Source organism: Microcaecilia unicolor, chromosome 9 (genome assembly GCF_901765095.1).
Source record: "Microcaecilia unicolor chromosome 9, aMicUni1.1, whole genome shotgun sequence".
NCBI lineage: Eukaryota > Metazoa > Chordata > Amphibia > Gymnophiona > Siphonopidae > Microcaecilia > Microcaecilia unicolor.
In genome coordinates, this window is record NC_044039.1 from 91,425,000 (window position 1) to 91,452,256 (window position 27,257).

Consider the following 27,257-nt stretch of genomic DNA (forward strand, 5'->3'; position numbering starts at 1 on the left):
TTATTATGCTCCCCATATTTGTTCAGGTAATACACTGCAACTTGCTTGTCTGTGCAAACGAGTATTATCTGATCGAGTACATGGTCCTAGAAAATTTTGAGGGTGTTCCAGACTACTTGCAATTCTAGGAGACTGAAATGATGTTGTTTCTCTCATGGGGCCCAAGAACCCTGTGTGTGGAGACCATCGAGATGAGCACTCTATTCTTCAAAAATGTATGAAATGGAACAGCGATTTTCTTCTCTAGGAGGAGAGTCATAATCTAGAACCTCAAAGAGCTCTGTACAGGATTCTTCCTCTGTCTCCAATTTGAAAGGTATGGCTTGGCCCACCTCACAGATAAGCCAGGGAAAAATATACTTCTGGAGGAGACCTATGTTATCTACAATAAAACTGATTTATTGCCTGTGTCAGAGCTTGCATAGTTCACTCTTTATTTCCAAAATCCAAGAGGGACATGTGACCCATGTTTTTGTGAATATATATGGAGGTATCCCCCCCCCCCCCCCCCCCCCCCCGGAGCAAACTATATGCTAATATTTGGGAAAGATAACACTGAATACAGAACTGGGATTCCTAAGTGCACCGACTGAAATGAGGGATGTTCAAAAAGTGATCCAGCTAGAAATAAGTTGTCCCCTGGAGCTGTACTATGCAGCAATTTTAGAGTGTGGGACATTCCCTAAAGTGATCGCGTTAGTCCCAAGCCTAGATATTAAATTACTGGCAAAAATTTCAGGACATAGGTTTATCAAAATTTATTCCCAAACTGACAAGAGAGGACCTTTGTGAAAGGAAGGCAAGCAGTTTTAAATGTCCCGCCTCCTCTACCCTTCCTCCAATGCTCAACTACACCTTGCTCATACCTCTCCTACTCCCTTCACCCTTGCCCATCTCTGCCTACCTATCTCTTTTATTATTCTGCTTTAATTAACTTATTTTCTCTTTATCAATTCTCTGTAATCCATATTATTATGTAAGCCGCATTGAACCTGCCTTGAGTGGGATAGCGCGGGGTACAAATCAAAAATATAAATGGCGAGTGACCGTACTCACTCGCAAATGTGCAGTAGAGACTTCCCTCTCTGTCCCGCCCCGCATCAAAACGTGATGACGGGGGCGGGACAGAGCGGGAAACTGCACGAAGCCACCGACGTCGCTACCGCTCCCCCCCCCCCCTGAGGTCGCCGCCCCCCTCCACCCGGCCCAAGCACTCTCTTCGGTATTGAACTTACATCGGTGAAACGCAGCACAGCTGAGCTCCCGTCGCCCTTTCTTCCCTGCCTGTGTCCCGCCCTTGCCGACGTTACGTCACACGAGGGTGGGACACAGGCAGGGAAGGAAGGCCGACGGGAGATCAGCTGATCTGCGTGCTGCCTGCGTTTCGCTGATGTAAGTTCAATACCGAAGAGAGGGCCCAGGCCGGGTGCAGGGGTAGCGGCGACCTCGAGGGGGGGGGGGGAGGAGGGCCACGGCGAGGGGAGGGGGCCTTGCTAAAACCCCATACTAGCCCGTTTTAACGGGTTCAACGGCTAGTGTAATAATAAATAATACATAAATAAATTAGTAACTATGGAAAAATGTCAGTGGGAAGACAGTCCCATTCTGGTGGTAGGATTTGATGCTTAAAATGCCTTAGTCAGCTGGTCTTTTTTTATTGAGCTCTCCCACACTGCAGCCAAGGAGGATCTTTCTTGAAAGATATTCATATGAGGAACCAGAAGCGATGATATTGGTCAATTAAAATGGGTGGGGGAGCCTGCTTTTGCTCCTATTCCTAGTATTACTGGAGTCATTCTTACAAATTATCCAAGGGCAGGAGAATATTTGGAGTAAATGTTGGCAAGTCTTCCATTAAATGTCTAGCTTTTGTTGATAAAGCAACAATGTTGTGAAACTGATGCAAATATATCACTTATAATCAATGCTTCATGTTCTAAATTGCATACAGTGGTGGAAATAAGTATTTGATCCCTTGCTGATTTTGTAAGTTTGCCCACTGACAAAGACATGAGCAGCCCATAATTGAAGGGTAGGTTATTAGTAACAGTGAGAGATAGCACATCACAAATTAAATCCGGAAAATCACATTGTGGAAAGTATATGAATTTATTTGCATTCTGCAGAGGGAAATAAGTATTTAATCCCTCTGGCAAACAAGACCTAATACTTGGTGGCAAAACCCTTGTTGGCAAGCACAGCGGTCAGACGTCTTCTGTAGTTGATGATGAGGTTTGCACACATGTCAGGAGGAATTTTGGTCCACTCCTCTTTGCAGATCATCTCTAAATCATTAAGAGTTCTGGGCTGTCGCTTGGCAACTCGCAGCTTCAGCTCCCTCCATAAGTTTTCAATGGGATTAAGGTCTGGTGACTGGCTAGGCCACTCCATGACCCTAATGTGCTTCTTCCTGAGCCACTCCTTTGTTGCCTTGGCTGTATGTTTTGGGTCATTGTCGTGCTGGAAGACCCAGCCACGACCCATTTTTAAGGCCCTGGCGGAGGGAAGGAGGTTGTCACTCAGAATTGTACGGTACATGGCCCCATCCATTCTCCCATTGATGCGGTGAAGTAGTCCTGTGCCCTTAGCAGAGAAACACCCCCAAAACATAACATTTCCACCTCCATGCTTGACAGTGGGGACGGTGTTCTTTGGGTCATAGGCAGCATTTCTCTTCCTCCAAACACGGCGAGTTGAGTTCATGCCAAAGAGCTCAATTTTTGTCTCATCTGACCACAGCACCTTCTCCCAATCACTCTCGGCATCATCCAGGTGTTCACTGGCAAACTTCAGACGGGCCGTCACATGTGCCTTCCGGAGCAGGGGGACCTTGCGGGCACTGCAGGATTGCAATCCGTTATGTCGTAATGTGTTACCAATGGTTTTCGTGGTGACAGTGGTCCCAGCTGCCTTGAGATCATTGACAAGTTCCCCCCTTGTAGTTGTAGGCTGATTTCTAACCTTCCTCATGATCAAGGATACCCCACGAGGTGAGATTTTGCGTGGAGCCCCAGATCTTTGTCGATTGACAGTCATTTTGTACTTCTTCCATTTTCTTACTATGGCACCAACAGTTGTCTCCTTCTCGCCCAGCGTCTTACTGATGGTTTTGTAGCCCATTCCAGCCTTGTGCAGGTGTATGATCTTGTCCCTGACATCCTTAGACAGCTCCTTGCTCTTGGCCATTTTGTAGAGGTTAGAGTCTGACTGATTCACTGAGTCTGTGGACAGGTGTCTTTCATACAGGTGACCATTGCCGACAGCTGTCTGTCATGCAGGTAACGAGTTGATTTGGAGCATCTACCTGGTCTGTAGGGGCCAGATCTCTTACTGGTTGGTGGGGGATCAAATACTTATTTCCCTCTGCAGAATGCAAATAAATTCATATACTTTCCACAATGTGATTTTCCGGATTTAATTTGTGATGTGCTATCTCTCACTGTTACCAATAACCTACCCTTCAATTATGGGCTGCTCATGTCTTTGTCAGTGGGCAAACTTACAAAATCAGCAAGGGATCAAATACTTATTTCCACCACTGTAAGCAGCAGTCTGAGAGGTATTAGATCAGTGAGTGAAGGAGAAGGGAGAAGGAAGGCTACAAGAGAAGACTCCAAAAGGCCAGAGAGAGAGAGGACGTGTCATGTAATGCTGTTCCACCATATGACTGCCTGAACTGCTTGTACTATCCTTGGTAAGATATCAATGTCAATAAACTATATTTCTTTTCCTACTGAATAAGTACATAAGTAATGCCATACTGGGAAAAGACCAAGGGTCCATCGAGCCCAGCATCCTGTCCACGACAGCGGCCAATCCAGAATGCTGGGTTCTTTCTAATTACATAGGTTTATACTGCCTTGACTGCTAACACTGTCAAAAGCAGATACAGGATTGGGGTGATTAAGTACCTAGAGGGGATAGATAATTCTGTCCAGGATAGTAGAGAGAGCCCCTGGCTTCCGCTGCCCAAACAGGCGAGGCAGACCTAATAATTTACAATAGTCAGTTTCAAAGATGTTTCCTTTTTTGGAACGTCAGATTAGGACAAACAACCTGTCCAAAGCATAGAATTCAGTAGAGACTTAAATATCTCATGAGCACATGGTGAACATCCAAGTACCATGAGGATTCGTACTCCTTGCTGTAATATTTCCTACTGAATGAAGGAAGAGAGAGAGTCTGATTCAGATGGAAGGGGGAGACCACCTTAGGATGGAAGGAATTTGTGTGAATAAAACTCCTACCTCTGAAAAGGTAGAAATGGATCTCTGTAGCATGATAGCTCTGAAACTCTCCTGACAGATGCAATGGCTACCAAAAAGACTGGTTTAAGGGTTAAATCCTTAAGAGTGAAATTACTGAGGGGTTTGTAGCGTGCCTTGAGCAAGGACTTTTAGCACCAGATTAAAATCCCATTCTGGATAAACCTGCTGCAAGGAAGGATGGATACAAGTAACATACCTCAGTAATCGGACCGCATCAAGGTAAGAAGCTAAGGAAGATTTCTGAAGCCATACTCTAAAACAAGCAAGATCAGCTACCTGCAGTTTCAAGGATAAGGCCAACCCCTTCTTCAGGCCTTCCTGAAGAAGGGCCAAAATGTGAGAGGAAAAGGAAGAAATAGCACTGACAAGAGCATGAGCTCTGAAAGACATGCCACATTCTCTCTTATGCTCTGATGTGGAGTACTTCCTAGCCTAAAGCAAAGTAGAAATAGCTTGTTCTGAATAACCTTTCTACCCTAATTCCTTTTAATAGACAGGACATAAGACGAAAAAGCGATGGGTTTTCCATGAGGACAATATGCTAAAAAAATCTGCTCAGCGTGCAGTGGCGGCCAAGACACAAACAATGTTAGGACACTCCACGAAGTTACACAGTGGCACATTTAAAACAAAAAGGAGATAATTGCTCACTCAGCGTATAGTTATATTTTCCATGTAGTCTCCTCAGTTGTCAGAATGAAAGAGATTGATCAACTGAAAGTCAATGGAAGAGGAGCAAGTGATAAAAGCACTTAATGTAGCGGGGATTAAAAAAGGTTTTGACAAGTTCCTGGAGGGAAAGTCCATAAATAATTACTAAGGAAGACCTGAGGAAAGCCACTGCTTATCCCTGGGACCTTAATCATGGAATGTTGCCACTTTTAGGACTCTACCAGGTACTTGGACTAGCTACTGTTGGAAACAGAATAGTAGGCTAGATGGACTCTTGATCTGGCCCAGTAGGGCAACTCTTATGCTCTTACGGCCCTGGATCTTTTGGATGCAATGGTCCAGGAGAAAAACTTTGTCCGGTACTGTATCAAACTGATCTCTGAGATATTCAAATTCCTGAGATGGAGAGAGCTTTCTCTTTCCGAAAATCAGTACCCAACCTACAGTCTGGAATAACTCTACTATCTTGGAACTATAAAGCAGACTCTCTTACGAAAGGATGCTTAGATCAACCAATCACTCAAATAAGGATGAATTCTAATCCCCTCTCACCTGAAGCAGACAGCAACAATGACCAATACCTTTGAAAAGATCTGGGGCACTGTGGGCAGCCCAAAGGACATAGCTCAGAACTGAAAATGCTGGCCTAAAATCACAAAATTCAAGAACTTCTGATGAGAGGGCCAAATCAGGATGTGGAAATAAGTCTCCTTGAGATCCAAAGCAGTAAGAAACTCCCCCACAAGAACCAACACTATTACTGATTGCAATGTTTCCATTCTAAAATGTGGAACTCAAGGTGATATGTTTATGTTCATGAGGTCTAGAACTGGGCAGAAGCCCTTCTTTTTCGGTACAATGAAATAGATTGAATACTAGCACTGAATGCTTTCTCAATCGGGCACAGGAGCAACTGCCTTCAGAGTCAACAGATTTTTCAAAGTAGTGTGAACCACCAACAACTTGTAAGGTGCTTTGCACAGAGATTCAAGAGACTTCGAGAGGGTGGGAAAACTCCAGTTTGTAGTTCTCCCTGACGATGTTCAGTACCCATTGGTTGCACATAATCCTGGTCTACTCCTCGAAGAACTGAGACTATTTCCATCCAATTTGCAAATCTGAGTGGACTAAGACCCCGTCACTGGGAGGGGCGAGAGGAAGTTGATGGGCATTCTCCTGGAGAACAACCTTTCCAGTCACTGTGAAAGGAGGACTGCCTAGACTGAAAACTTGCTTTCTGAAAGGAACCACACTGACCTGGTCTATACTTCTTAGCCTCCTGAAAACGTTGTCTGCTAGGAGGAAGACAAGAAGATGACCTTGGTTTGTCCTATGGAAGCCTTTGAGGATTAGCCAGACCCAAATTCTTCACCAGCTTTGCCATGTCTTCTCCAAAAAAAGCAGCTTCCCCTCAAATGGAAATTTACTAAGGCAAGCATTCAAAGCCATATATACAGACCAATTTCAGAGCCACAGACGATACATCACCATCACTGCCAAGGACATAGATCAAGAAGATACATGAACCAAGTCATATACATAATTAGCTAGATATTTTATTTGTTGCATTTGCATCCCACATTTTCCCACCTATTTGCAGGCTCAATGTGGCTTACATTATTCCGTAATGGGGATTGCTATTTCCGGAATGAGAAATACAAAGTGGTATTGCATTAAAGTTTATAAGTGACAGAGTAAATTAAGCAGTTAAGTATAGAGAATTCATTTCCGGAATGAGAAATAAAGTGGTATTGCATTAAAGTTTATAAGTGACAGTGTAAATTAAGCAGTTAAGTATAGAGAATTCATTTCCGGAATGAGAAATAAAGTGGTATTGCATTAAAGTTTATAAGTGACAGTGTAAATTAAGCAGTTAAGTATAGAGAATTCATTTCCGGAATGAGAAATAAAGTGGTATTGCGTTAAAGTTCATTAGTGACAAAGTAAATGAAGCAGTCAAGTACAGAGAGTTCGGTTTGGTCCAGTTCTGGTATAAGTTTCGTTGTCTGGTATTTAGGATGGCTCATTATGGTATGCCTTATTGAACAGGTTGGTTTTTAGTGATTTTCAGAAGTTTGTTAGGTCATGCGTTGTTTTTATGGCATTTGATAGTACATGCATTCCATAGTTGTGTGCTTATGCAGGAGAAGCTGGATGCATATGTTGATTTATATTCTAGTCCTTTGCAGCTGGGGTAGTGGAGATTCAGGAATGTGCGTGCTGACCTTTTTGTGTTCCTGGTTGGTAAGTCTATGAGGTCTGACATGTAGACCGGGGCCTCGTCGTAAATGATTTTATGAACCAGGGTGCAAATTTTGAACGCAATACATTCTTTAAGTGGGAGCCAGTGTAGTTTTTCTCTTAGGGGGTTGGCGCTTTCGTATTCCCAAATATGAGTCTGGCTGCTGTGTTTTCGGCAGTTTGAAGTTTCTTAATGATTTCTTCTTTACATCCGGCACAGATTGCATTGCAGTAATCTAGGTGGCTTAGTACCATTGATTGTACCAGGCTGCAGAATATTTCCCTTGGGAAGAAAGGTTTTACTCTCTTGAGTTTCCACATTGAATGGAACATTTTCTTTGTTGTATTTTTTGCATGGCTTTCTAGTGTGAGATTTTGGTCAATTGTAACTCCGAGAATTTTCAGGCTATCTGAAACAGGAAGGGTGTAGTCTGGGGTGTTTATAGTGGTGGGTTTGTTCGTGTTATATTGTGATGAGAGGATGAGACATTGTGTTTTTTCTGCATTGCGTTTTAATTGAAATGCATCCATCCATGAATTCATGATTTGGAGGCTGTGTTTGATTTCATTTGTGATTTCTGTTAGATCGTGTTTGAATGGGATGTAGATCGTGACATCGTCTGCGTAGATGTAAGGATTAAGGCCTTCGTTGGATAGCGATTTGGCTAGAGGTGTCATTATTAGGTTGAAAAGGGTCGGTGAAAGTGGTGATCCTTGGGGTACTCCACATTCTGGTTTCCATGGTGATGATGTATTCGAATTTGATATCACTTGGTATGTTCTTGCGGTTAGGAAGATTTTGATCCAACTAAGTACGCTTCCTCCAATCCCAAAGTATTCTAGGATGTTTAATAGTATTTTATGGTTTACCATGTCGAACGCGCTGGACATGTCGAATTGTAGGAGAAGTACACTATTGCCAGTTGCAATTGCTTGTTTGAATTTGGTTAGGAGAGTGATTAACACTGTTTCGGTGCTGTGGTTGTATCGAAATCCTGATTGTGATTCATGTAGTATTGAGAATTTAAGTAGTCGGTAAGCTGCTTAGTTACCATACTTTCCATTAGTTTGACTGCCAGAGGGATAGATGCTACCGGGCGGTAGTTGGTTATGTCATTTGCTTTTTTCTTTGAGTCTTTAGGTATTGGAGTGAATAGCATGTTTCCTTAATCCTTAGGGAAGAGTCCATGTTGTAACATGTAGTTTAGGTGTAACGCGAGGGTCTGCTATGAAGCGTTGAGGGGCGGATTTTATTAGGTTGTTGGGACATATGTCCAGTTTGCAGTGGGATTTGGCAAACCTGTTGATCGCTTGGGTGACGGTTTCATCGGTAAGTAGATCAAAGTTTGTCCAAATTTGGTCTGCTGGATATTCATCGGGGATTGGGTCCAGTCAGTCAATGAATTTTTCGTGGTCGGTGGTATTGAGTGGTAACATGATTCGTAGCTTTATAATTTTCTCATTGAAGTATTTAGCAAGGTTGTCTGCTGATGGGGTGTCTGTGTTGGTTGTGGTAACCGGTGTGGTATCTAGTAGTTTGTTCACGAGTTGGAAAAGTTTATGCATGTCTTTGTAGTCTGGCCCTATTTTGGTTTTGTAGTATGACCTTTTGGTTTGTCTTATTGCATATTTGTATTTTCTTTGCTTTTGTTTCCATGCGTTAAGTGTGTATTCATCTTTTATTTTATTCCATGCTCGTTTAAGTCTCCTAACTTGTGTTTTTAGTTTTTTCAGTTCTTCATTAAACCATGGTATCGAGTTGTGTTTTCGTGAGGTTCTTGTTTGTAGTGGTGCTATTTTGTCTAATATGCTTCTGCATCTGCTGTCCCAATCTAGGAGATAGTGTTTCGAGTCCGTTTGTGGTTTCCATTCGTTCTTGTAGATCTGTTGCCAGAATGTTACAGGGTCAATTTGGCCTCTCATAGTGTAGATTGTGCGTTCTTGATTGTGGTATGAGCCTTTTTTTCACCATTGTAGGGACAGGTTTAATTTGTGGTGGCCTGACCATGATATGTCTGTCCATTTTGTATCTATTAGTATTAGGCTTAAGTCTGAGGACAGTTTGTGTGTGATGAGGTTGAGTGTGTGTCCTTTGACATGGGTTGCTTGCTTATTTGGCCGGTTGAGGTCCCATAGTTGTAGGAAATCCTTGCATTCACGTGCATTGGTTGAGTTAGGGTCTTCTAGGTGTAGGTTTATGTCCCCTATTATAAGTAGATTGGAGTTAGATACACGGATATTCGATATGAAATCCATGAAGTGTGGTTGGCATTCATGCCAGATACCTGGTGGTCTATAAAACAAGACAACATTTAGGTGGTCAAGCAAGGTTGTATGGTGGATTCTAACTGAGGCAATTTCAAGTTGGGGTGTTATGGACTCGGCTGTTGTTGTTACGGTGAAGTGGGATCTATGGATTAGTGCTATGCCTCCTCCTCTTTTATCTTTTCTTGTCCAGTGAGTGATTTTGTAGCCTGGGGGGCATAGATCTAAAATTATGGGGTCCTTATGATCGTGGATCCAGGTTACACTGATGAATAGTAGGTCGAGGTTGTCTGCCGTGATCCAGTCTGTTATTATTGTTGTTTTGTTGACTACTGATCTTTCATTTATGTATCCCACTTGAATTGTTTGGTAGGTGTCAGCTAGGTTCGAAGTTGTGTTGATTTTTGTTAGTTGTCTGTTATCTTGTAGTGTGGGTTTGTTGTGTCCTTTCTTTCCTTTGTATTGATTTTGTCCACGTGTAGTAGTTCTTCCATTGTTTTGGTTGTTGTTATTTTGGTGAAATGTATTGTATCTGGGTAGTCTGTTGAGCTTGTGTATTGTGGGTATCTGTGAGAGGGGTGGTTAGTGTGTGGTGAATTAGGGATCAGGAGTAAATTATTAGGAGCAGTTTAGCGATGTTCATTTTGGTGTTAGTTCGCTTTGGCTGTTAGATGATCGGGTATGATGGTTGTGTTGTTGGTCCTTGTTCATAGGATGGTGTCTATGCGGTCTGGCTTTGATGCTCTATGGTATTGGTGAGTGGGTTGATTGGTTAAAAATGACTGGTTTACTCACAGTTAGATGTGCGGTCCTAGAGCTGTATCAATGGTCGGGGGTAGTGGTCCTGGATGAGCGTACAGCTGCAGCAGGTAGGGGCATCCCAGGGTGTTCAGAAGTGATGCTCCCAGGTGAAGAGACTCCGTAATTCTGGGTTCTGTATCTGTGGTTGGGGTAGGGGATCATGCACAGTGATGCTTTTTGGAAAGAAGAGTCTCTCCTCAGTCAGCAGCAGCAGGCAGCAGTAGAGGGATTAGATCCAGGTTTCATCGGTATAGGAAAGCTGCTCAAGCAGGAGTTAGGTGCTTGACCGGTTGCACGAGATGTGCCCAGGCACTGGGCCACGTCTGCACCTAGTCTATGGGACTCTAGTCTCTTCCCGGGCTGGTCCCACCGCGATCTCTGAGGGGAGCATGGTGCCATGGCTTCAGACACTCGCAGTCAGGCCTTCGCTTTGTGGCTCGATGTCCCGTCGGTCTGCTCCTCCTAACTGCCTCCCTGCACACAGCCGCGCGATCGCTTCTTTTCTCTGTCCATCTCTCCTTCATCAGCGGCGGGGGCCGGCCGCTCGCTTCAACGTGCAGTGCATGCAGGGTGACGCCGCCGGTGATGCCAGGCTGTGGGTGGGCGTCGGGAGCTGCTCTCGGTACCGGTCTGACTGGGAGGGCCGTTGTGAGTTGGTCATGATGCTCTCGGGCCGCTGCTTCCGTCCATTCGCCACAAGGCAGGGAGGGAGCCTCAGACGGTTCCAGCGCTGGCTCGTCCGGGGGAAGCTCGCCGGTGTACTGGGGATGCCCCCTAACCCAACGGCAGCCTCCGTTAGCGGGTTCGATGGCCAAGCGGTTACCTCATTTCAGCAAGGGTCTCTGGAGCAGCAGCTCCGTGACCCTTAGTCAGCAGCCATTTTAACCCCCAAGATCATCTGGCAACGTGGCATTCACTTATGTTTCGAACGTGCCCAAACACTGCACCCAGCAAAGGTCAGCTCTGGCAACATATGCACCACATACAAAAGCCTGCAGTGACAATGCTGCTACTTCAAAAGACCACTTCAAGGAAAACTATACTCTGCGGTTTTGGAGGTCTTTGAGGGCAGTTCCTCTTTCGACCAAGATGGCTGTCTTCATAGTAATAATCATAACCAGAGTGCTACAGCTTATTCTTTTCTCTTGGACTAAAGATAGAGCTTAGCCATGGCTCATGCAGCCCAGAGCCCCATCTCTAGAGTGTCCCATTCAACGCTTATGAGAGTCTGAATGGATTGGTGCATGGGAAATGCCCTGGTGCCTTCCACAATTGGGTCTCTGGGAGCCACAGGACCCTGAAAGGAAGAGAAAGACATATTTTATATGTCCAAAGACTTGGCAACAACAACACCAATTGTAGACTCTCCTGCCTCATCTGGAAGAAATTCACCTTTCTCCAGGGAGTCCTTCAAACATGATATCTGCCACACCAGGGAGGGAGACCTATTAGACACCCCTGAAGCATTTGCTGTAGAGATTACAGGTGCCCAAATCTGAAAGGGCAATGGAGTCCTTCAGTTCTCCGGACACCAACTGGCAAAAGAGCTACGATGATACCGTCTCTCTTCCTTTAATAATTGCCTTACTTGTGATATTACATTGTTCATTTCTTTTCTTTTTTTGTGAACCCTATGGACTGATATCAATACTTTTTTTAAACGCCAAACTACCTGTGGTACAGAATTTGTTGATTATTGTATTCTATGTCCATGCCAAAAAAAATATGTGGGAAAGACTTCAAAGATGTTCAAAATTCATATGGCGGAACATCGTAGTGTGATTCAGACATCTAAGAAAGAAGTGCCTCTCTCATTGAACACTGTATAGCATTTGATCATGATTATTTATGTTGTTCCATTCTGGATAATATACCATATAATCCCTGAGGAGGGGATCGCCGTAGAAAGCTTCTGCAAAGAGAACAGTATTGGATCTTTATACTAAACTCTGTAAAACAGTTTTAAATTATGATACTGATTGGTTCTATTTTTGTTGACACCTTTACGATTTAGGAGGAATAACAGATTTTCATGAGATAGGTTTTGACATCCACTTGCCCTCTACTAGAAGATTTTTAGATTTAACATGAGCGCATTTGCTATGCTTGAGTTTATACTGTTAGAGATCCAAGTGAATGATTGGTCTTCCCTTGTCTATCCAGAAGAGTCAATAATTGGCTTTGTTGAGATGGACACCTATCTAACCAATCAAAAAGGCTCCTAGTAGAAAACAGACAGCATGTGATTATTCAATCATGAATAACTCAGCCTTCTGATAGGCTGAAAGATTTATAAAACAATGAGACAACATTTTCTGTAGCAGCTGAAGGAAAAGCTGCTGAAACTCTTTTAAGTAAGTTTCTATTTGTTTAGATAATCTGAATTGTGAAAATAAGCTGATCTGGTTTTATTCTAAATGGTCCAGTTTGTAGTCCCTGAAGTAGTGGTAGAATATTGCAAAACAATGGCCAATGTTGGATGGATCAATGGGAGTTATTAAAAACAGCTGAGTTCCTTAATTCAGTTTAAAAGTTATAAAATTTAATGCTCCACTAACAATTTGAATTGAAAATGATTGAAGGTTAGAGACAGAAATATAATGGAGGTTTTTTGTGAAGACGATTGATCTTAGGCTTTTTCCTCCATATTTAATTTGGTTTAATCTTTTGTGAAGTGATGTGGTAGATGTGCTAATCCACTTATAAAGGTAATAAACAGAAATAAAACAAAACATAAAAAAGAAAATAAGATGATACCTTTTTTATTGAACTAAATACATTTTTGATTAGCCTTCTTCAAATCAGTGTTTCACGTATATATATTGTGATATTTGTAAACATTTGCTTATTTCTGATCTGAAGAATTACCTTTGAAAGTTAATCAAAAATGTATTAAATTATTCCAATAAAAAAGGTATCATCTTATTTTCTTTTCTATGTTTTGTTTTATTTCTATTTATTATATCTTGTGAAGAATTCCAGTGGAAGACAAGAAGACCCTTGAATTCTACATATTTTATTTATTGGAAGTTGTTACAAACTCTGAATCCCACTCTTCTAAACCATCCAATCTACCACATAGAACTAGACAGACCCAGAGAGGGTCTATTAACCAGACTTTAATTTGATAAAACAATTACTGAGGGACAAGCTAAGCAGGATCAACATTGCGAGGAGTCAAGAGGGCCACAGTTTCTGTGAGGAAACCACAGGATGATTGTGAGGCACATGAACATGTTCCACAACACCCCCTGTACACTCAGCTGCCCCTTCAAGTTGGCCTGGCTGTGCAGAACCAACAGACATGCAGCAAGAGGAATGGTGTCCAGAAGCCCCCTTTGTGCCCCACACCATGAGGGACTCCTGCTGTGGCCGATGCCTCACCCTTGAAAACCATTGAGAAAGTGATGGAAGTCTCCTCAGGTAAGGCAGCCAAACGCTGAGGGCTGGGAACTACAAGGCTGGAAACTGGACTCTTCTGGGGTATTGAGCAGCAGAGAAAGGAAAAGGAAACTGCACCTTACCATACCGGTGCTTTGTGGCTGAAACAAATCTTTCCCTGCACACAGCTCTCAGAAATTCAGCTCTTGTAGCCAAAATTGATGGCACTTCACTTCTGCAAAGCTGTTGCCTCCCTCAATTTTTTTTTTTTTAATGGACAGTGAATCACTGACCCTGAAGTGGGAAGGAAGGGGGTGGAGAACCTAAATCCCTCTTGGTATCCTCAACTAGCTACGGATATGGACCTGCTACACCCTAGATCAAATGTAACCAGTAATACTGGAAAAGGAGCAGGCCTCAGCCAACTAGCCTAAAGCTGAAGAGAACCATATATCACCTGCTGGAGAGAGAGAAATACTGAGCTGGTACAACTGCACAGTGCCCTTACAGGACACAGCTCACAATTCTGTATTCTCTATTTCTACCTACTGGTCGAGAGGAACAGACCAATACGTTTCTGGACTGGTCTGATGCCGACACTAAGGATCCAAAATTTCTCTTAAGACAAAAGCCACATGGTGTTAGCAGAAAAGTAACATGAAAGTCAACCATACCTAAAGGTGGTGGAATATCTGTCAATAAGGCATGTACATCCTCCAAGGCATCTGCATCATCAATCTGAAAGCAATCATACTGAATGTTAAAAAGTAATAATGTGGCAATCTACATTTACAAAACAGAAAAATAGAGGTTACTGTAAATAGTGCCCTCTCACTAAAGTATATAGAGAGGAGAAAAGGTGACTAGCAGGGGAAGATACAAAAGTGAAATAACTTATTATAAAGCCATAGACAAGAAGAACTAGAAGGAGCTCATCAGGTCATCTAATCCAGCATCCAATCATTCAAAGATGTATTTGTTCAGTTTCTGTAAAGTTTGAACAATCAAATTTTAAAAAGCCACAAAAGAGATATTTGTTTAAGAATGATTGACTATAGCAATGCTTCTTAAGCCACACTGGTTTTCAGGATATCCACAATGAGTATGCATGAAACTGATCTGCATGGCTTGCCATAATTGCATACAAATCTCTCTCATGCACTGGAAGCATCCTGAAAATCAGATTGACTAGGAGGTATCCCTAGACTGGCTTGAGAAACACTGGCCTAGACAATCTTATTTCTGTATTAATAAACCTGATATTTCATTCCTAAGTATTGTTCTTTGCATGTATCATTGACGAATTTCATCGTACTTCAAACCATTTCTTCAATATATCATTTAAAAAATGAATCCTGCTTAGCTAAGATGCTTGCGATTTCAAACTTAGTATTACCCATATATTGAAAGGGATTTTCTATCTGATCATTTAACTTATCAGTGAACAGTGAATAAGTGAACTAGCTACATTTAGAATAAAATTTTACAGCCAGCTGTGCCCTCATCATTTCCAAAGCATAATTCATAGAAACACAGAAAATGATAGCAGATACAAGCCATATGACCTATCCAGTCTGCCCATCCATACCATCTACTATCTCTTCCTATCCCTAAGACATACTAAGTGTTTGTCCCATGCTTTCTTGAATTCAGGTGCAATCCATGCATCCACCACCCTTTTCATAAAGAAGTATTTCTTTAGGTTACTCCTTAGTCTATCCGCTTTTAACTTCATCCTATGTCCTCTCCTTCCAGACTTTCCTTTTTATTGAAAGAGATTTGCCTCCCTGCATTAATGCCACAAAAGTATTTAAACGTCTCTATCATATCTCCCCTCTCCCACCTTTCTTCCAAAGTATACATATTGAGATCTTTAAGTCTGTCCCCATATGCTTTATAACAAAGACCACTGACCATTCTAGTAGCTGCCTTCTGCAACAACTCCATCTTGTTTATATCTTTTTGAAGGTGTGATCTCCGTAATTGTACACATTACTCTAAATGGAGCCTCATGAGAGACTTATACAGGGCACTATCACCTCCTTTTTCCCGATGGCCATTCCACTCCCTATGCACTGAAGTATCCTTCTGGCTTTTGCTGTCACTTTTTCTACCTGTTTGGCCACCTTAAAATCATCAGATACAATCACTTCCCAAGTCATGCTCTTCTTTTGGGCTGAGTCACAAACTTTATTGCCCCACCTACTTCCCTACATCACAACACCACACTTAAAACCAATTGTTTACTGTGGTGAACACCAAAGGAACACTCACAAGGAGCATGACCTGCTCCTTTGTGCACACCCTGTCAGCTTTTTACTTATTGCCAGTAATGGGTATTTAAATTTCTAGGGCAAACAACAACAGAAAAAACACCTCTATGGAAATCCAAGGATATCAGTAAAAGTAGAGATGGTAACACAAGTAGCAGCACCGGGAGTGTTAAATGAGGAGATCCCACACGGGTAAACATCCAGGACAAACATCTTTATTGAGACAAGTATAGACCTAACACAGGGTCGTGTTTCGACTGGACCTACCCACCTGCCTCAGGGGTCAAATGGAACACTGGTTGATGATAAATACCATTCCAAATGAAAGGGAAGTGTGTCAGAACTACGCTGTGGCACCCTGTGATACTTTTAAAGTTCTCTGTTACTTTTTGTCACTGCATTCATTATTTTCTATACATGCTATTACTCCAGGACTACATGTTCACAACATTATTTATCAACCAGTGTTCCTTTAACCCTCAGGCAGGTAGACAGATCCCGCCGAAACACTGCCCCGTGTCAGGTCTATACGGTGTCAATAAAGGTGTTTTTCCTGGATTTTTACCTTTGTGGGATCTCCTCATTTAACACTCCAGGAGCTGCTACAACATTCCTCCTTTTTTATTTGTGTGGAGCTGCTTTACTTTCTCTCCCTGAAACCCCTTAATGCCCCCTGAGGCCTGTATTCCTATATTTTGGGGTCAACGCTATCCTGTACCACCATTCCGGATAGCCCAGTACCATCGGTTCCTCTTAAGCGAATGCTACATACCTGTAGAAGGTATTCTCCGAGGACAGCAGGCTGATTGTTCTCACTGATGGGTGACGTCCACGGCAGACCCTCCAATCGGAATCTTCACTAGCAAAAGCCTTTGCTAGCCCTCGCGCGCCGATGCGCATGCGCGGCCGTCTTCCCGCCCGAACCGGCTCGTGCCGGCCAGTCTCATATGTAGCAAGACAAAGAGAAGGGAAGACACAACTCCAAAGGGGAGGCGGGCGGGTTTGTGAGAACAATCAGCCTGCTGTCCTCGGAGAATACCTTCTACAGGTATGTAGCATTCGCTTTCTCCGAGGACAAGCAGGCTGCTTGTTCTCACTGATGGGGTATCCCTAGCCCCCAGGCTCACTCAAAACAACCACCATGGTCAATTGGGCCTCGCAAAGGCGAGGACATAACTGAGATTGACCTAAAAAATTTACCAACTAACTGAGAGTGCAGCCTGGAACAGAACAAATATTGGGCCTAGGGGGGTGGAGTTGGATTCTAAACCCTGAACAGATTCTGAAGCACTGACTGCCCGAACCGACTGTGGCGTCGAGTATCCTGCTGCAGGCAGTAATGAGATGTGAATGTGTGGACAGATGACCACGTCGCAGCTTTGCAGATCTCTTCAATAGTGGCTGACTTCAAGTGGGCTACCGACGCTGCCATGGCTCTAACATTATGAGCCGTGACATGACCCTCAAGAGCCAGCCCAGCCTGGGCGTAAGTGAAGGAAATGCAATCTGCTAGCCAATTAGATATGGTGCGTTTTCCTACAGCCACTCCCCTCCTGTTGGGATCAAAAGAAACAAACAATTGGGCGGACTGCCTGTTGGGCTGTGTCCGCTCCAGATAGAAGGCCAATGCTCTTTTGCAGTCCAATGTGTGCAGCTGACGTTCAGCAGGGCAGGAATGAGGACGGGGAAAGAATGTTGGCAAGACAATTGACTGGTTCAGATGGAACTCCGACACAACCTTTGGCAAGAACTTAGGGTGAGTGCGGAGGACTACTCTGTTATGATGAAATTTGGTGTAAGGGGCCTGGGCTACCAGGGCCTGAAGCTCACTGACTCTACGAGCTGAAGTAACTGCCACCAAGAAAATAACCTTCCAGGTCAAGTACTTCAGATGGCAGGAATTCAGTGGCTCAAAAGGAGGTTTCATCAGCTGGGTGAGAACGACATTGAGATCCCATGACACTGTAGGAGGCTTGACAGGGGGCTTTGACAAAAGCAAACCTCTCATGAAGCGAACAACTAAAGGCTGTCCTGAGATCGGCTTACCTTCCACACGGTAATGGTATGCACTGATTGCACTAAGGTGAACCCTTACAGAGTTGGTCTTGAGACCAGACTCAGACAAGTGCAGAAGGTATTCAAGCAGGGTCTGTGTAGGACAAGAGCGAGGATCTAGGGCCTTGCTGTCACACCAGACGGCAAACCTCCTCCATAGAAAGAAGTAACTCCTCTTAGTGGAATCTTTCCTGGAAGCAAGCAAGATGCGGGAGACACCCTCTGACAGACCCAAAGAGGCAAAGTCTACGCTCTCAACATCCAGGCCGTGAGAGCCAGGGACCGGAGGCTGGGATGCAGAAGCGCCCCTTCGTCCTGTGTGATGAGGGTCGGAAAACACTCCAATCTCCACGGTTCTTCGGAGGACAACTCCAGAAGAAGAGGGAACCAGATCTGACGCGGCCAAAAAGGAGCAATCAGAATCATGGTGCCTCGGTCTTGCTTGAGTTTCAACAAAGTCTTCCCCACCAGAGGTATGGGAGGATAAGCATACAGCAGACCCTCCCCCCAGTCCAGGAGGAAGGCATCCGATGCCAGTCTGTTGTGGGCCTGAAGCCTGGAACAGAACTGAGGGACTTTGTGGTTGGCTCGAGATGCGAAGAGATCTACCAAGGGGGTGCCCCACACCTGGAAGATCTGTCGCACTACACGGGAACTGAGCGACCACTCATGGGGTTGCATAATCCTGCTCAACCTGTCGGCCAGACTGTTGTTTACGCCTGCCAGATATGTGGCTTGGAGCACCATGCCGTGACGGCGAGCCCAGAGCCACATGCTGACGACTTCCTGACACAGGGGGCGAGATCCGGTGCCCCCCTACTTGTTGATGTAATACATGGCAACCTGGTTGTCTGTCTGAATTTGGATAATTTGGTGGGACAGCCGATCTCTGAAAGCCTTCAGAGCGTTCCAGACCGCTCGCAACGCCAGAAGATTGATCTGCAGATCGCGTTCCTGGAGGGACCAGCTTCCTTGGGTGTGAAGCCCATCGACATGAGCTCCCCACCCCAGGAGAGACGCATCCGTAGTCAGCACTTTTTGTGGCTGAGGAATTTGGAAAGGACGTCCCAGAGTCAAATTGGACCAAATCGTCCACCAATACAGGGATTTGAGAAAACTCTTGGACAGGTGGATCACTTCTTCTAGATCCCCAGCAGCCTGAAACCACTGGGAAGCTAGGGTCCATTGAGCAGATCTCATGTGAAGGCGGGCCATGGGAGTCACATGAACTGTGGAGGCCATGTGGCCCAGCAATCTCAACATCTGCCGAGCTCTGATCTGCTGGGACGCCCGCACCCACGAGACGAGGGACAACAAGTTGTTGGCTCTCGTCTCTGGGAGGTAGGCGCGAGCCGTCCGAGAATCCAGCAGAGCTCCTATGAATTCGAGTTTCTGCACTGGGAGAAGATGGGACTTTGGATAATTTATCACAAACCCCAGTAGCTCCAGAAGGCGAATAGTCATCTGCATGGACTGCAGGGCTCCTGCCTCGGATGTGTTCTTCACCAGCCAATCGTCGAGATATGGGAAGACGTGTACCCCCAGTCTGCGAAGTGCCGCTGCTACTACAGCCAAGCACTTGGTGAACACTCTGGGCGCAGAGGCGAGCCCAAAGGGTAGCACACAGTACTGGAAGTGACGTGTGCCCAGCTGAAATCGTAGATACTGTCTGTGAGCTGGCAGTATCGGGATGTGCGTGTAGGCGTCCTTCAAGTCCAGAGAGCATAGCCAGTCGTTTTCTTGAATCATGGGGAGAAGGGTGCCCAGGGAAAGCATCCTGAACTTTTCTTTGACCAGATATTTGTTCAGGGCCCTTGGGTCAAGGATGGGACGCATCCCCCCTGTTTTCTTTTCCACAAGGAAGTACCTGGAATAGAATCCCAGCCCTTCTTGCCCGGATGGCACGGGCTCGACCGCATTGGCGCTGAGAAGGGCGGAGAGTTCCTCTGCAAGTACCTGCTTGTGTTGGAAGCTGTAAGACTGAGCTCCCGGTGGACAATTTGGAGGTTTTGAGGCCAAATTGAGGGTGTATCCTTGCCGGACTATTTGGAGAACCCACTGATCGGAGGTTATGAGAGGCCACATTTGGTGAAAAGCTTTCAACCTCCCTCCGACTGGCAGGTCGCCCAGCACTGACACTTGGATGTCGGCTATGCTCTGCTGGAGCTAGTCAAAAGCTCGTCCCTCGCTTTTGCTGGGGAGCCGAGGGGCCTTGCTGAGTCGCACGCTGCTGACGAGAGCGAGCGCGCTGGGGCTTAGCCTGGGCCGCAGGCTGTCGAGAAGGAGGATTGTACCTACGCTTGCCAGAAGAGTAGGGAACAGTCTTCTACCTGTAGAGGTAGAGGCTGAAGGCTGCCGGCGGGAGAACTTGTCGAATGCGGTGTCCCGCTGGTGGAGCTGCTCTACCACCTGCTCGACTTTTTCTCCAAAAATATTATCCGCACGGCAAGGCGAGTCCGCAATCCGCTGCTGGATTCTATTCTCCAGGTCGGAGGCACGCAGCCATGAGAGTCTGCGCATCACCACACCTTGAGCAGCGGCCCTGGACGCAACATCAAAGGTGTCATACACCCCTCTGGCCAGGAATTTTCTGCACGCCTTCAGCTGCCTGATCACCTCCTGAAATGGCTTGGCTTGCTCAGGGGGGAGCTTGTCCACCAAGCCCGCCAACTGCCGCATATTGTTCCGCATATGTATGCTCGTGTAGAGCTGGTACGACTGAATTTTGGCCACGAGCATAGAAGAATGGTAGGCCTTCCTCCCAAAGGAGTCTAAAGTTCTAGAGTCCTTGCCCGGGGGCGCCGAAGCATGCTCCCTAGAACTCTTGGCCTTCTTTAGGGCCAAATCCACAACTCCAGAGTCGTGAGGCAACTGAGTGCGCATCAGCTCTGGGTCCCCATGGATTCGGTACTGGGACTCAATCTTCTTGGGGATGTGGGGATTACTTAATGGCTTGGTCCAGTTCGCCAGCAATGTCTTTTTGAGGACATGATGCATGGGTACTGTGGACGCTTCCTTAGGTGGAGAAGGATAGTCCAGGAGCTCAAACATTTCAGCCCTGGGCTCGTCCTCCACAATCACTGGGAAGGGGATGGCCGTAGACATCTCCCGGACAAAGGAAGCGAAAGACAGGCTCTCGGGAGGAGAAAGCTGCCTTTCAGGAGAGGGAGTGGGATCAGAAGGAAGACCCTCAGACTCCTCATTAGAGAAATATCTGATGTCTGCTTCCTCTTCCCACGAGGCCTCACCATCGGTGTCAGACACAAGTTCACGGACCTGTGTCTGCAACCGTGCCCGGCTCGACTCCGTGGAACCACGGCCATGGTGGGGGCGTCGAGAGGTAGACTCCCTCGCCCGCACCGGCGAAGCTCCCTCCACCGACGTAGTCAGGGAGCCTTCCTGGGAGGCTACCGCAGTTGGTACCGCACGCGGCACCGATGTCGGAGACCTCACCTCGGGCAATGGGCCAGCCGGCGCCTCGCTCGATGGTACCGGTGGCGCAAGCACCCCCGGTACCGGAGGGGTAGGGTGCAACAGCTCTCCCAGGATCTCTGGGAGAACGGCCCGGAGACTCTCGTTCAGAGCGGCTGTGGAAAAAGGCATGGAAGCCGATGCAGGCGTCGATGTCAGAGTCTGTTCCGGGCGTGGAGGCTGTTCCGGGCTGTCCAAAGGGGAGCGCATCGACACCTCTTGAACAGAGGGCGAGCGGTCCTCTCGGTGTCGATGCCTACTGGGTGCCGACTCCCTCGGCGACCCAGAGCTCTCGGTGCCGACACGGGAAGGGGACCGGTGACGATGCTTCTTCGACTTCTTGGGACGAAGCATGTCACCGGAGCTTCCCGGCACCGATGAGGAGGACGTAGAATCCAGCCGTCTCTTCCTCGGGGCCGAGGCCGAAGGAGGTCGGTCTCGGGGGGGCTGTACCGCAGGAGCCCTCAGGATGGGGGGAGACCCACCTGAAGGCTCACCGCCACCAGCAGGGGAATGGACAGCCCTCACCTGCACTCCAGACGAAGCACCACCGTCCGACGACATCAGCAGACGAGGAGATCTCATACCACCGACGCAGCCTTCCGATGTCGCCCCGATGCAGAGGGCCGATGCCTCGATGCACTCGATGCAATCGGGGGCGAAGATGAAGGTCCAGGCGCCGGCGACGTCGAAGCAGTCGATACTCCCGGTGCCGATGCCGATGAAGAGCCCGAGAACAAAACGTTCCACTGGGCTAATCTCGCTACCTGAGTCCGCTTTTGCAAAAGAGAACACAGACTACAGGCCTGCGGGCGGTGCCCAGCCCCCAGACACTGAAGACACGACGCGTGCCTGTCAGTGAGCGAGATTACCCGGGCGCACTGGGTGCACTTCTTGAAGCCGCTGGAAGACTTCGATGTCATGGGCGGAAAAATCGCGCCGGCGAGATCAAAACTCGAAATGGCGAAAATGGCACCACAAAAATAAGGGAAAAAAAAAATTCGACCGAGGCCTAAATAGGGCCTACCCCGACGATGAAAGAAAACTTACCGGGGCAAAACTAGAAGTACGGGAAGGGAGAAAACCATAAAGGTCTCCTTCCGACACCTTTTTTGTTTTTTTTTTTAGAACGAAGTCGATAAACGACGCGCGAGGTCAACTTTGGGGCGCGAACGGCGAAACACGACCGTACCGAGTGCGGACAAAAGAAGACTGGCCGGCACGAGCCGGTTCGGGCGGGAAGACGGCCGCGCATGCGCGGTGCGCATCGGCGCGCAAGGACTAGCAAAGGACTTTGCTAGAAAGTGTTTCGATTGGAGGGGCTGCCGTGGACGTCACCCATCAGTGAGAACAAGCAGCCTGCTTGTCCTCGGAGAAAACCTGCTTGTCAGTCTTTATCTTTAGTGTTCACTCAGGATAACACCGTGCGTATAGGTAACATTTGCTCACTTCAAGGTAAGCAGTTCTTGGTGCACAATTTGATAACTTTTCAGGGTCTGGATATTCTTTGTTTAGTTGAAACATGGCTGCAACCTGGTGAATCTGCATATCTCACTCAGACAATTCCACTGGGTTATACATTTTTATGCTTGCTTCGATACTAGCAGTAGAGGCAGAGGGTTTGTTATTATCTATCGTCCTGGTTTTAAGATCAAGCCAGAACCTTCTAGTTCTTTTGAAGGAATAGAATGTTTCCTTTCTGTCTCCTAGCTCCTGTCTCTCTTGATTTTTTTCTTTTTATCATCCTCCACTACCTACAATAAATTTCATTTCAGTTCTTTTGGATGCTATTGCTCAACAGTCTCTACATTCTGCTAATTTATTAGTTTTAGAAGATTTAAACATTCATACTGGTGACCCTAAGGCACCACTCTGTAGAGAAATTTTGACTTTTTTCAGTGACCTGACATATCCGTCATAATATTCAGCCTACCCATCAGGATGGTCACACTCGGATGGAATTTTCACCAAAACTGATTCTACTATATCATTTTCATCACATAATCAATTTCCTTTTCCGTTTTCTGATTACCACCTGTTGCAATAGATGTTGGTCATTAATCACCCTATTCCACCCCTTCTTGACTCTGTACCAAAAAGCAAGTGAGACCTTCGACTGAGATTTATATCCTCTGGCTTTTGTAGCATCTTTGAATGTAGACAATGCCACTCTTTACCAGGATGTCCAGGTAAAGACTTTAGATAATGCCCTTTGGGAGGTACTGTACTCAGTAGCACTTCTGATGACCACGCAAACTTGTGGTTCTAAAAATGGTGGCTGGTACTCAACAGACCTCCGGCTCATGCAGACCCAACTGCAACAGCATGAGCATATATGGAGGAAGCACAGAAGTTTGCAGCTACATTTAAACTAATAAACGTGTGGCAAACCTTTATAAGAAAAATGTTTACATGGAAGCCAAGGATCCAAGATGGCGTTGTGTTGAGACACGCTTAAAGGTGCTCTAGCGTTGTTAGCCCTCGTGTCTAGGATCAGTGTTATGGGCAAGAGGCAGGGTGTGAGCAGGTCCAACCTCTACACCGTGGACCGTACCGCACCTCTGCCAGACCACTTTGCCGGTGGTGAGAGGGTCCCAGTTCTCTACTCTCTCTGTGGCAGCAGTAGCAGAGAGAACTGAAGACCAGGCTTCTTTGAGCCCAGTCAAAAGTGTACCTTTGCCACAACCCGGAAGCAGCCTACCTACAGTTGGGGTGAGTAGTTCTAACCCTGTTCAGGTGTGTGGCCCCCCCGCTGATGATTTGAACTCCCCTGACATGCTGGAGATTTTCACTTTGATATGGGGAGGCAGCAAGCACAACAAGCTGTGAAAGATATCTTGCAATTTAAGGAGAAGGCTGCTTCATATTTGGAGATCCGGGGCATTGAGAGTCCAGGTACCGTGACTTTACAGTCGCTCTGGATTGCCATCCAGGGCTTGAATAACTCCTTGCTGAAGTTTTCTGAGAAATTTGTTACAGATTCAACTATTTTTTTCTGAAGTTAGTACATAAGTAATGCCACACTGGGAAAAGACCAAGGGTCCATCCAGCCCAGCATCCTGTCCACGACAGCGGCCAATCCAGGCCAAGGGCACCTGGCAAGCTTCCCAAACGTACAAACATTCTATACATGTTATTCCCGGAATTGTGGATTTTTCCCAAGTCCATTTAGTAGCGGTTTATGGACTTGTCCTTTAGGAAACCATCTAACCCTCTTTTAAACTCTGCCAAGCTAACCGCCTTCACCACGTTCTCCGGCAACGAATTCCAGAGTTTAATTACGCGTTGGGTGAAGAAAAATTTTCTCCGATTTGTTTTAAATTTACTACACTGTAGTTTCATCGCATGCCCCCTAGTCCTAGTATTTTTGGAAAGCGTGAACAGACGCTTCACATCCACCTGTTCCACTCCACTCATCTATATATATAAAACTCACCCTCAACGTTCTGAAGACAGTGACGTCAGTGAAGCCAAGCCCTGACTTCCTTCAAAAACGTTCGAAGGTTCGTGGTGGTGAAGCCACCAAAATCGCTCCGGCCCCCGCCCTCGAGGGCGGAGCAATGGCAGAACAACGAAGGGGTTGGCAAGGAGGGAGGCGGGAAATCGCTCCGGGCCCCGCCCTTGCATCAAATGTCATGACATTGAGGGCGGAGCAATGCCAGAACAACGAAGGGGTTGGCAGGCAGGGAGGGAGGGAGGCGGGGGGGGGGGGGGTGTTGCTGACAAAAACCTTGATGGCAGAACAACGAAGGGGTTCACAGGGAGGGAGGCGGGGGGTTGCGAAATCGCTCTGGGCCCCGCCCTTGCGTCAAACGTCATGACGTTGAGGGCGGAGCAATGCCAGAACAACGATGGGGTTGGGCAGGGGGGGGGGGTGTTGGCGACGAAAACCTTGCTAGCGCCCGTTTCATTTGCTCAGAAACGGGCCTCTTTTACTAGTTATTTTATATATCTCTATCATGTCTCCCCTCAGCCGTCTCTTCTCCAAGCTGAAAAGCCCTAGCCTCCTTAGTCTTTCTTCATAGGGAAGTCGTCCCATCCCCGCTATCATTTTAGTCGCCCTTCGCTGCACCTTTTCCAATTCCACTCTATCTTTCTTGAGATGCGGCGACCAGAATTGAACACAATACTCAAGGTGTGGTCACACCATGGAACGATATAACAGCATTATAACATCCTCACACCTGTTTTCCATACCTTTCCTAATAATACCCAATATTCTATTCGCTTTCCAAGTTGCAGCAGCACACTGAGCAGAAGGTTTCAGTGTATTATCGACGACGACACTCACTTCCCTTTCTTGGTCCGTAACTCCTAACGTGGAACCTTGCATGACGTAGCTATAATTCGGGTTCTTTTTTCCCACATGCATCACCTTGCACTTGCTCACATTAAACGTCATCTGCCATTTAGCCGCCCAGTCTCGTAAGGTTCTTCTGTAATTTTTCACAATCCTGTCGCGAGTTAACAACTTTGAATAACTTTGTGTCATCAGCAAATTGAATTACCTCGCTAGTTACTCCCATCTCTAAATCATTTATAAATATATTAAAAAGCAGCGGTCCTAGCACAGACCCCTGAGGAACCCCACTAACTACCCTTCTCCATTGTGAATACTGCCCATTTAACCCCACTCTCTGTTTCCTATCCTTCAACCAGTTTTTAATTCACAATAGGACTTTTCCTCCTATCCCATGACCCTCCAATTTCCTCTGTAGCCTTTCATGAGGTACCTTGTCAAACGCCTTTTAAAAATCCAACCGGCTCCCCTTTGTCCACATGTTTGTTTACTCCTTCAAAGAATTGAAGTAAATTGGTCAGGCAAGATTTCCCCACACAAAAGCTGTGCTGACTCGGTCTCAGTAATCCATGTCCTCGGATATGCTCTGTAATTTTGTTTTTAATAATAGCCTCTACCATTTTCCCCGGCACCGACGTCAGACTCACCGGTCTATAATTTCCTTGATCTCCCCATTACATTGGCCACCCTCCAATCTTCCGGTACCACGCTCGATTTTAAGGATAAATTGCATATCACTAGCAGTAGCTCCGCAAGCTCATTTTTCAGTTCTATCTAGGATGAATATCATCCGGTCCAGGAGATTTGCTACTCTTCAGTTTGCTGAACTGCCCCATTACGTCCTCCAGGTTTACCATGAAGTCAGTAAGTTGTTGTGGCTAATTCAGAGAAGCTAGACCAAGAGGTGACCAAGTTGAATTCTCTGGAAAATAATGTGCAGCAAATGCAGCAGGTGACTATGCATTGGTTAAAGATAAGTCCTTTGAGCACAGCAGATTGGAGTATCTGGAGAATCAGCTTAGATGTTGCAATCTGAGACATCTTAATTTTACAAATCACCGTTGATGGCCCCAATTGATATGTTTAAACAATATCTTATGGAGATATTGAATATACCATCAGAATCATTACCACTGAATATACAATCAGAATCACTACCACCGATACTTAAAGCCCAATATTTCTCTATGGGGAGGAATTTGGATAAGAAGGCCATACAGGCTAAAGGAGCTGCAACAAATTTATTTTCTGGAATCTTCTTTGGAAGTCATCACACAGAGAACAACTTTGGTTGTTACTTTTGCCTTCAAATTTGATTGCAATAATGTTTTTCGTCTTTAGACATATGGAAAAACAGTTTTTGGGCTCAAAAATACATATCTTTCCTGATTTGGCTAAGCACTCTCAAAAAAACACCAAGAATTCTTGGCTTTGAAACCTAGGATTTTGGCCCTAGTGACATCTTTTCTTCTACATGTTCCTTGTAATTGCATGATAGTTTTTGAGAGTAAGAATCATTTGTTCTTTGAG

The 27,257-nt window shown here is 45.8% G+C and overlaps 1 protein-coding gene across 1 annotated transcript in view; it reads right to left on the reverse strand.

Annotated features, from left to right (window-relative positions):
• C2CD5 (C2 calcium dependent domain containing 5) overlaps positions 1 to 27,257 on the reverse strand; it is a 419,591-nt gene that overhangs the window by 109,067 nt on the left and 283,267 nt on the right. The window contains exon 18 of the mRNA XM_030214402.1: positions 14,303 to 14,366. Within this exon, the coding sequence (XP_030070262.1) occupies positions 14,303 to 14,366 (64 nt within the window). The remainder of the gene's footprint in view (positions 1 to 14,302; positions 14,367 to 27,257) is intronic.